At 39.5% G+C, this 10299-nt stretch overlaps 1 protein-coding gene across 7 annotated transcripts; it reads right to left on the bottom strand.

The window, feature by feature from the left end:
- Positions 1-441: 441 nt before the first annotated feature.
- On the bottom strand, positions 442-8255 carry LOC148009934 (peroxisomal fatty acid beta-oxidation multifunctional protein AIM1-like). Of its 7 annotated transcripts, none has more exons than XM_087673011.1 (17): positions 7979-8023; positions 7085-7199; positions 6883-6954; positions 6666-6728; positions 6104-6160; positions 5786-5853; positions 5504-5585; positions 3447-3502; positions 3054-3356; positions 2829-2915; positions 2571-2745; positions 2357-2478; positions 2097-2260; positions 1670-2006; positions 1438-1586; positions 1203-1329; positions 442-1038 (listed from the first exon to the last, which is right to left on the bottom strand). In XM_087673011.1, exons 1-17 carry the CDS (start codon positions 8006-8008, stop codon positions 1006-1008), a joined length of 2040 nt encoding a protein of 679 aa, XP_087529137.1. In that variant the 5' UTR covers positions 8009-8023; the 3' UTR covers positions 442-1005. The 7 variants fall into 7 exon arrangements, with proteins under 7 accessions (XP_087529137.1, XP_087529136.1, XP_087529135.1 ...); XM_087673010.1 differs by having other exon boundaries at positions 442-1100; XM_087673009.1 differs by having other exon boundaries at positions 444-1112.
- Between the last annotated feature and the right edge of the window lie 2044 nt (positions 8256-10299).

Consider the following 10299-nt stretch of genomic DNA (forward strand, 5'->3'; position numbering starts at 1 on the left):
GTATTTCTGGGCAGAAATACTATGATTATGGTGAATTTGCCTCTTCTGCCAGTCATAACTACATTAGACGGTTGGCTCTGTTCAAAATTGACAGTAAAAATCTGGGTCTGTTTAAAATGTGATGCTCAAGGATTTGACACCAATATCTCACGTGGGAGCTGATACAATCCACACACCAGACGCCTGGCTATCATATATATAAGATTCAAGCGACTCTAGTTGGATTTAGAAGACCAATTTTCCTTCTTTCTTGCTTTCTAAATCTTCTTCCTTATTGTATATTGACCTCCTCACAGTGCTCATCATGACTAACTCTAAGCATACTTTCTCGCACTTGCTTCTTGCATTTTATCATCAATATTCATTTTACTTAACCTTGTTTGTATGTAGATGGTTGTTGGTAACATTTTTTAAAGGTGGGTCTATGATAACATATTCAATGATGCCAGCAGTGATATAGGTTTGAAGAGCCTTGATAGAAGCTGATTTAGTAGAACAAACACATATTGAGAATATCAGTGTAGTGTCATACAGCATATTGATAGAGCTGTAGCAAAGGCTAGTCTATATGAGTTGTATACATTGTTTATAAACTGGGTGTGCATGATACATATTCATACAAGTAAGGCCTTATTTATCACATTCGAAGGTTACTGTTTTATCTCAGGCTATTCCAGAAGTTCTAAGGGGGATCCCTGGAAGAGTCATCGGATAACAAGATCACCAACACAATTTTTCCTTATTCCCAGAGATTTGCCATCTGGTATAGCATATCATGAGAGTCAGTCTCTTCGTGCATTACCGAGGATGTGCTGGATTTAAGACGTTTTGCAATTTCTACTTCTCTATATGATTTACACAGCAGGCATGCAGTTCCTACTTATCTCTCATAAGTTGAGAATATGAGCTAAAGAGCCGGTGAAGTATGGATGCAGAGAGATTGTTGTTGCAGGGATGCAGCTAATACCTTTGCATCCACATTTCAGAATATATACACTCCTGTAGTCAATGCACACTGATACATGCATTTTGATCTTCCTGCAGTTCACAATCTTGATGACTCATAAACGTGCCATAAGATCTGAACCTTGACCTTCAGCCTGGTGGAGCACCTTTAAAAGCCATGTTCTATTAAATCTTGGTCCTTGAAACAACAACATGTGTTTAGATCATAAAATGCAGCTCTCTGCAGAGCTACTCACCTGATGGGCAGGATCGTCCAACAATATACTCGGTTTGAAGAAGCTTCCATATAGATTCGACCACTTTTTAAGCTGTAAAATGATGAAGTCAATGCCTACTGAACGAGCCCAATACATAATGCCACCTCTGCATGTTTGGATTGACCGAAGTAATATCAGCAAGAGTTTGTAGTTTAGTGAAGCTATGTTTCAACAAACTGTATCTGCTACAGACAGTCAATCTACAAAATATGACCTGTAACTAGGGAAACCCATCCCTAAAATTGATGCAATGTCAATGTGCTCAGCAGTCTTGGCAATCCCAGCATGAAGAATCTGATATGCTTCATTGACAATTGGAAACAGTATCATCTCTGTGATGTCTTCCTCCCTTGGGTGTGCTGACTAAAAACAACCAATATTGAATGTCAGTCAGAACAGCAATGTCAAAACAATGAATTCACTGTTCTGAATGGTCTAGGCATTACCTTGAAATCTTTTGAAAGGCTCATGGTGCCATGCAAATTCATGTGAGGCTTCAAGTTGAGCAGATGGCCCTGGAATATAAAGGACTGTATATCCACTGTCATCCCAAATGAATTTAGAAGGCTATGAGCATGGCAGCTGTCCACCCCCAGTTCTGAAAGGATTGATAAACCTGTGGAATATATGAAACAAAGACGGTCTACAATAAGACCTGCTGAGTTTTTCACGGGCAATGGCACCTTTCTCATGGATTTCACAAGTGCAAAAACATTCGTGAGAGTCTGCGAAGATGTGTTCCCATTGTAAGAGACTTCCACTAATTCTGTGCTATATGCTGGGCTGCAACACAGAAAACAGATACAGTTGGCCTAACAATACATAAGGTGATAAAGCATATTCATCAACTTCCAGAATGCATAATGAAGGAACCTGGTAAAGTGCATCACAATGGCACGGTCCCTAAAATGTTGCTTTGTTGAGAGAGTGTCAAGGTCAAGAAGAGAGGAGTTTGATGCTAGTATACAGTTGGAGTGAGAGACCTTGGCCAATATTTCTAAAATTTCATGTTGTTGCTGTGTCCAATCCTCAGATGCCTGCAGTCAATCATTCAACAAAATGGAACTGTATAAAGATTGCAAACATGTTTACTGAAAAATGACTAAGTTCAAACAGTTTGATGAGTGATTTACCTCCACAATCAAATCAACATTAGTAAGATCTTCATAAACTGTTGTGCCACTTAGTAAGGACACCATGCTTTGCATCTGTTTGTGAGAGAGGTCTTTTTTGTCTGCCAGACTGTTTAATATATCTGGTCTTTAAGGATCAACGAGGGATCAAATCATGATCTATACGAGTCTAAAAGTTTGCATTGCATCAATTATGAATAAGTTCGTCCATTACCTTTAACTCGATTTACACCAGCCTCTAAATCCTCTGTACTGCTAGCTACCAGCAAAGTTGGGATTTTGGGTAAAAGGAAAGCAGCAGTGATTGTTGCAGCAGTGAAGTCAGAACCTACAACTGCCACATGCTTCACTTTCCCAAATTGCAGAGTTCTCCTGGTAACATCAGGTACCTGTCAACACAGATAGTCATGGCAAGTCCACAAAAGCTCCCAATATAATGTAAGAAACACACATGGTACAGAATAAGGCCTGCCTTTGTCACAGAACGTCGTGCGAAGAAGACATGCATCATGCTTCTGGCTGTTGGTGTGTTAACAAGTCCATGGCTGAATTTTTCCTCCTAAAAGCAGGTGAGTAGTAAGCAAGCTTAGCACAACTTTACTGTGTACACACTCGAAACACTGTGTATTGTTAAGGTATTTCTTGATTAGATTCAGAAGGTTACAAAGGAAAACTCTATAGCATGATGAGAACATACCAGGATTGCACCAGCTAATCCACCATTCAAGATGCCCTCCTCCATAACATCCATACAGAGAAGAGGATGAAGTAGATTTGGATGCTGCTTCTTGGATTGAAACCGTGCTTGTCTTAAAGCATGGAGTGCTTCACCATGTGCCTCCAGTCTGTCAACTCTCTGTAAACTTTTGTTCCAAGGTAATCTACCCTCAGAGATGTCTAGAGCAAGCCTGCAGGCTTTCTCAAGGACATCATTACCAGCTGTTACTTCATCAATCAAGCCTATTTTCACAGCTTCCACAGCACTCAAGGGTCTTTTCATCTGCACAGATGACAACAACATGATAAGGTTTCAACATAAACCTGGATTCTTCAGATTCCAGAACTTAATCCTGCATTGGTAAATACTCACCCAAAGGAACTCAATTGCCTTTTTTACACCAAGAAGTCGTGGCAATCTCTGTGTGCCTGCTTGTTTTCAATATGGCAAAAACAAGGAAGACTCTTCATGAGACTTAAATTCATTGCATTCAAAAAATATAATATCTCAGCACAGGCTAATGGCAAAATGTCCTCAAGTCCTATGGAGTTAACGAATTACAAGGAATCTCTAAACAATGTTCAGCGTTTTGTCTTGACAGCATCCTTCACAAAGCCATCTGTCAATGTTTCTGACTTTCACAATTTATATCAGCTAGCCTCTTTACACAGGTTATCTCAACTTATTCCTCAGTATTTGTAAGTCATACATGAGTACTATTTTTAAAATCTCCTGTACAAGTTGCCACTGATACCCCTTCAGGGCAGATCTGAACGACAGTTAAAGATGTTAAAGGGGAAATTAGATAGCATTCTGTGTTCCTTCATAAGCGTTCGTAGATCTGAATGACAGTTAAAGATGTTAAAGGGGAAGTTCGATAGCATTCTGTGTTCCTTCATAAGCGTTCGTATAAAACATGATTAACCCTTTTTGTGTGTTGGTTTTGTGATATGGACATGGCCTGGACATTTCTTACCTGTGAAAGACAAGATTTTCTAGTGGTGACCGGGCAAAATAATTGAGCCAGATATTGTCATGCTTCCCTTTTGGACTGTTTTCTGAGACCTGTCAAGGGCTTGCTGCTCTGACGACTCCTGATGCCTTGCTACAGACCTGTGACAGCCCACAGCATACACTGCAACATGAATGCTAGGAGATGGCCTCTGCAGTGCCAATGGAGGGAGCATCACCCCTCCACTCTTCTCATTTTTCTCATGTGAGTGATGCAGCTAAGCAACTGTAGGATTTGTGGACTTGGTTTTGGTGCTTTTGCTCTGCCATTGTACTTAAATGTCTACCATTGGGCTGGTAGAGGTGATTTGGCGAGAGGGCTGAATCCCTTCCTTGGTGCTATTTGCTCCAAACTAGCTTGCAAAAGGCAGCCCATCCATGAGCAGGCTTAAACTCTCACAGGGCTGAGAGATCTAATGAGCTGATCAAGTACCAGCCTGAATTACTAAGGCTGTTGTTAATTTAACCTCCTTTGGGAACTCGTCAAAGGCCACAACTGCTGGATAACATCAAGTGATACCTGCAAGATCTCTAAGGCTCATAAGGCTCCCCTCCTATGTAGAAGGATTTTGCACTGCACTTTTACTGATTATCATTGAGGTGTTATTTAATAGAATTTTCTCTTCTTAAAAGTAAAAACAAAAAACTCTCTCTGGGATTCGTAAGGCTCCACTTGTTCGCAAAAGCAGCTCAGTCTATGACAACCATGTAACAAAAAGCAACACTACCAGAAGTAAGGATTTGTGCAAAAAACTCTAGTAATGCAGCTGCTCTGATACCAGAAGCAAAAATCTATGAGAAAAAGCAAGAATGTAAGAGAGAGAGCTCTATTTATACAGCTGATCTGACACCACAGTTAAAACATGGTATTCCTAAGAGGTTTTCAGAAATACTAAAGATCAGTATTTAAGGGTGCAGGCATAGCTCACAATTGATCCATTGAAACATCTCACATCGAGGACTGGTATTGTGCAACAGAGGCATCTGCAGATGCTTGACATTCCCCAGCAAGCTCATCACCTATTTTTTTGATGTGCTGCAAACCAATCAGCACCATAGCCATGGCAGAAGTATTACATTTGATCAGGTGCAAGTCTAAGACCTCCGGACCCATGCTGCTAGGAACTCTACTCCACAATATAGAAGTGACCTGAATCAAATGAAAATGCTTTGACCGGTCCTACCATCTGCTGAAACCCAACCCTAACACTCTCGGGCTAGGCCTATTGCTAGGCCTATCCTCACTAATTTAGAGACCACCTCAAAAAACACTACTGAATAAAGGATCTCAAATTTGTCACTAGATAATATTTCTGGAATACAATGATGTGCAAATACACTTTAAGGCACATTAAGAACTGCAAAAGACCTTTTAAGAGTACTGATTGAGTGGGGTACAAAGAAGGAATTGTGATTACCACCCAATCCAGGTATGATGCCATTTTGAAAATCAGGCACACTAAATATTGCGCTTGAATCAGCAATTCGAAAATGACAGGCCTGCTTCACACAATGCATTTGGAGAAATTAAAGAAGGCAGATCTATTTGTAAGTTGGCAAGATCATCCATGCATGGAAATGACAGGCCTGCTTCACACAATGCATTTGGAGAAATTAAAGAAGGCAGATCTATTTGTAAGTTGGCAAGATCATCCATGCATGGAAATTAGTTACCATTCTACAACAGAATCCATACATACCAGAGTCATTTCAAGACCTGCACCAATAACACAGCCTTGAAGTGCAGCAACAACTGGTTTGGGTCCATCTGTGGAAAACTCTCGTTAGAGCTAATTGTGTACACTATTCAGCATCCATGAACTTTTTTGTTTCAGAATAAACAAGTCTCAATCTTAAAGTAGTGCATATCCAATGATCAGTGGTTGAAGAAAACATCCAGCTTGTTGTTATGCTAGATAAAGCTGCAGAGCTCAACTTGAGTCTAATGCATTTCCCAAGTAACAAAGGCTGTCATAAATTAATGTGCTTATGCACTAGAAAACTGATGTCTGCCTTACCTTCTATCATAGTCATAAAAGGAATGGCTGGCACAAACTTTACATGATTTTCACAACCTGTGTAACACAAGACAACAACTGGTAAGTGAACTACAATGTGTAGGCAGAAACTTTACATTGTTCTCACAAGCTATATTGAGGCAAAGGAGCAGTGATTGGTGAAGTACTGTGGGCAGAGCATCAGCTCTCAAAAAAATTTGTTATTATTCTGATAACACTATCAACATTAAAAAATTATGTCACCAAGTGTGCTGCCTCATCTTGTGTATTATTGTGAAATTTTACAACACCCACTTTTCGCAGCTTGTACACTTGCTATGATTTTAAATTTCCGGGTAAATATTATATTGGAATTGTTAAAGCTTATTGTATACAGTGCATCAACAAGCTTATGAGCTCATCACGATTGCATAATAATTCCCAATTGCAGTCAAAACTGAGGGTTATATACAAAAGGACTATGTCCTCCTCCAGATTTTGCCTATAGGAGATGCTGTCCACATGGAATCTGTTTACAGCAGTATTACACCTGCACAACAGCAAATGAAGGAGAGATGATCACCTCTTTGTTGTATGTGTTGGAATAAGGTGAGATCCACTCCAAAAGAGAAATTGTTATGTGTTCCTGCAAGAGAGGACATTGAGTCATACTGGATTAACCGATCTATAATTTGGCACATAAGTTCCAAATTTCTGCACTGTTTAATGATCTGAAAAGCACCCCTAAAGACTCTACCTGTCAAAAATCAAGTACTGTGAGATTGGTGGACAGACGTTACCTGTCAGCACAATTGCCCTCACATCTCTCATCAAATGGGCCTCCTGAAAATGCATTTGCAGTCCAGCCATTACTGCACAGGTTAAGAATATTCAAATATTCAAAACTCATGGAACAATTACTCTCTTCTCATGTGCTTTCTTGATTGAAGATGCTTCAGAAATGCAAACATGTAAGTTCAACATGTGGAATTAAAGAACGACCAGCATTATTGAGAGTATTATTGGGTGGATTGTTGATTGCAATGATTGCAACTCCCTGTGGGAGAACTTGAAATTTCACAGCAGCACCCATAGGATCCTCTTCTTTGCCCACCACCTGTCATTAGAAAGACAGAAAGAAGATCACAAGACGTTTTGGATAAATTCCCACTAGAATTCCCACATTGTGAATTACGCCAACATCATGAACTCCTATGACGGAGGGACTGCATACCTAGCTAGGTGCCGTTGGGGGTGGGGTGGCCCCACCGCCCCTAGCTAGATATATGGTTCCTCCTGAGCAGAAACTTATGATGTTGAACACTATCAGGAAAAGCAAGGCAAAAGAGCTCCTTTTCCCTACATGGAAAAATGTCAAAAACTTCTTATGGATCAGCTCACAGACAAACCAAAGAAGAGAGATGTGCCCAGGCTACAATGGCCTAAATTTTCTGGTCAGAGGACATGCAGGACAATGACAAAAGACTTGTGTGTTAAGACTGTAACTTAAGAATGAAGCACACCCTCACTTAATAAGGACAAGAAGTTTTGTGCATTTCAGCTGACATGCTGGTGAATTAAGCCACCTGCTATCACATATCCAGCTTTTTTTTTTGGATGGGGGGTAGTCGTTTTGAAATTCAGCTTCTGATGAATCAATCCTAACAATTGTGTACATGAGGGAAAGGCCCAAATCCATGAGCTTGCTGTGAAAGGTTGATTTGATTGGCAATAAAGCTTTAACACTTGGCAATTGAGAGAGCAGTGGTCTGAGGGTATGGTGTTTACTGTGCAGAGATAAGGTAATTGGGCAAAGTAGTAGGGGGTGTGTGTGTGAGTGAGAACACTAAAACATTGCAAGAAGCAGAAGACAAGGATGTGTTAAAAAAGTTTTACCTCAGACCAGATATATTCCATATAGTCCATCTAAATATTCACCAAATTTGATACGTGTGTGTGTGTGAGATTAAATTGAACACTTGAACTTGTTTAGATTGAGAGAGCTTGCAGGTGCACACCTTGAAGGTAGGCTCTGTTAGAGGATGGCAAACAAGATGTATGTAGGTGTATGGGCTTCTCTGACTCTCTCTGTCTCTCTGTCTCCCTCTGTTCCCTCCTCTCCACCCTCCCCTCCCCTCTCTCCCTCTCTCTCTGAGTCTGCTGTCTGTCTCTATGCATGTGTCTCTCTCCAAGTTCTTGTAATGTGTCAGGCCGAAGATCCGGACAGCAGCCAACGTCATGGGGTATCTACCCAACCTCCGAAACTCAGAACATGGGCGGGTTTTCGAAATATTTGGCCCACAAAACCTTTTTAAAAAAATTTATGGTCCAGTGTTCAAGAGAATTTGCAAAACATTTTTTTTTTAAATTCATACATTAAAACATTTCTGAAAAATTCATGCATTAAAACATTTTTAAAATTCTTTAAGAACCAGTGTTCAGGAAAAATCAAGGTTTAATGTTGAGTGACTTTCAAATTCAAAGACAAGAGGGGGCATTACGTCTCGAACTCCTCAAGGGCAATTGCCTCGAGCATTGCCCTCCACAGTCTTTTCTTTTCGGAGAGGGTGTTTGGGACGGGGGGCGGGGGCGCTCCTATACGAAGAAAGAAAAAGAATTAAGCCCTCATAAAAAAAGAATCCTATAGGGTGCCACTTAAGTGGGGATAATTTTCCTCCAACTAGAACATGCTAAATCACAACCTACAAAATCTTACAAATCATCAAGCCTAAGGTTTTTGTTATGGGCTTCGAACAATGTTTTCCCTCAACATTGTAAATTCGAAGTGTTTTTCATACCTTAATTCGAGAGGAATTTTGGGATGTTCGTGAAAAACCATTTTCGTAGATAAATTTTGGCAAGGCTCTTTAATGACATCACTAATATCTTATCATTTGTATAGCTAAGATTATCAAAAGGCTTTAGGTTTAAGCCTCTTACTCCAAATTTGTAAAGTCCTTTTTTGGCGAATTTGTTTACCATCAAGCCTCTTTTTCGATAGTGTTTTTGCGTATTCATTTTCCATTGACCCTCAACAAAATAACGATCGACCAAGCTTCCAAAAGTAAATGGTTTTCCTTGCTCATATACATATATAGAATTTTACTTTTATGATGAAAATGCTTACAAATTACACCATTTATTTTAACTGCATGACAATTTTGCACCCACGTTATAGAATCGTAATAGGCCAAATACACTAAGATTTCATTTTGCAATGCACATTGATTCTAAAATGAACTTTAGTTTATATTTTTTGTTAGCATTGCCTTAATGGATGGTAAGAACTTGGGGTTAAATAAGGTTTTGGAATTTCATCAAATGAAGCTAGATGGGACTCTTAGAATGATGACACATGACCATGAAAGATAGCTTTATTTTCCTTATTGTGTTAAGCACAGATAGAAGTAAAAGCAACCTTTGTCATGGCATCCTTTGGAAGATGTGGTGCTTGTGCATAGGATAAACAACCATTAACTTTGATATGAGGCCTAGATTGTAATGGAGAATCACCTAAGGTTGTACTACCTTTCAAATCTCCTCCTCCTTGCAAGCTAGATGGTCTCTAGCTACATTTTTGCTTATTTCTTGTTGATGGCAACCTACTCCTCAGCACTCATGTTAGGTTGTAACAACTTCACCCTCCAAAACCAACCCTACAATCCTACTATAGGCAATAAAATAAAGGGTTTTTAATGAATGGCCACCACATAGAAATATTTGTGAGCATGAAAGATCATTGTATCTCTAAGAACCAAAGCAAGCAAAGATAATATATCATGACGTTTAGTGCCAAGCTACTAGCACCACTATTTGGAGACCTCATTTCAAAATATTATTGAAGGGAAAAGGTAAAGAATGCATCCGTGTTTCTCATGGAAATTGAATGATGTAGACAAATAGGTAAAGAATGCATCCATGTTCAATGAATGATGTAAACAAATAGATAAAGGTCTAACAAAAGCTTCTAACAAAGAATCGTATGCACACTTACATTGCTAAAAACACTTTTAACAAAGATAAAACAACACATTAAATCAAGGATTTTTAGTGGCATGTAGGTGCAATGGTAGCTTGAATTGTTGGCACATGTATATGTGGATTAGGAAGTGGTAAGGTTGTTAGATATGCTCAATGCCCCACCCTCGTAAGGTGCCACCAATTATCCATGGTGCTCAAAATTGTTAGGCCTTTGTTATTGAGGAGATGTCATATGT

This window comes from Lygodium microphyllum, chromosome 30, assembly GCF_053477565.2.
Source record: "Lygodium microphyllum isolate KBCC chromosome 30, Lygodium_microphyllum_v1.1.10, whole genome shotgun sequence".
NCBI classification, from domain to species: Eukaryota; Viridiplantae; Streptophyta; class Polypodiopsida; order Schizaeales; family Lygodiaceae; genus Lygodium; species Lygodium microphyllum.

Coding starts and splice junctions, on each gene's coding strand:
- LOC148009934 (XM_087673009.1), bottom strand. CDS start 8,008: ATGGACTATATGGAATATATCTGGTCTGAG. Junction 7,200..7,978: donor TGGAATATATCTGGTCTGAG/GTAAAACTTTTT, acceptor TTCTAATGACAG/GTGGTGGGCAAAGAAGAGGA. Junction 2,261..2,356: donor ATGTTGATTTGATTGTGGAG/GTAAATCACTCA, acceptor GATTGACTGCAG/GCATCTGAGGATTGGACACA.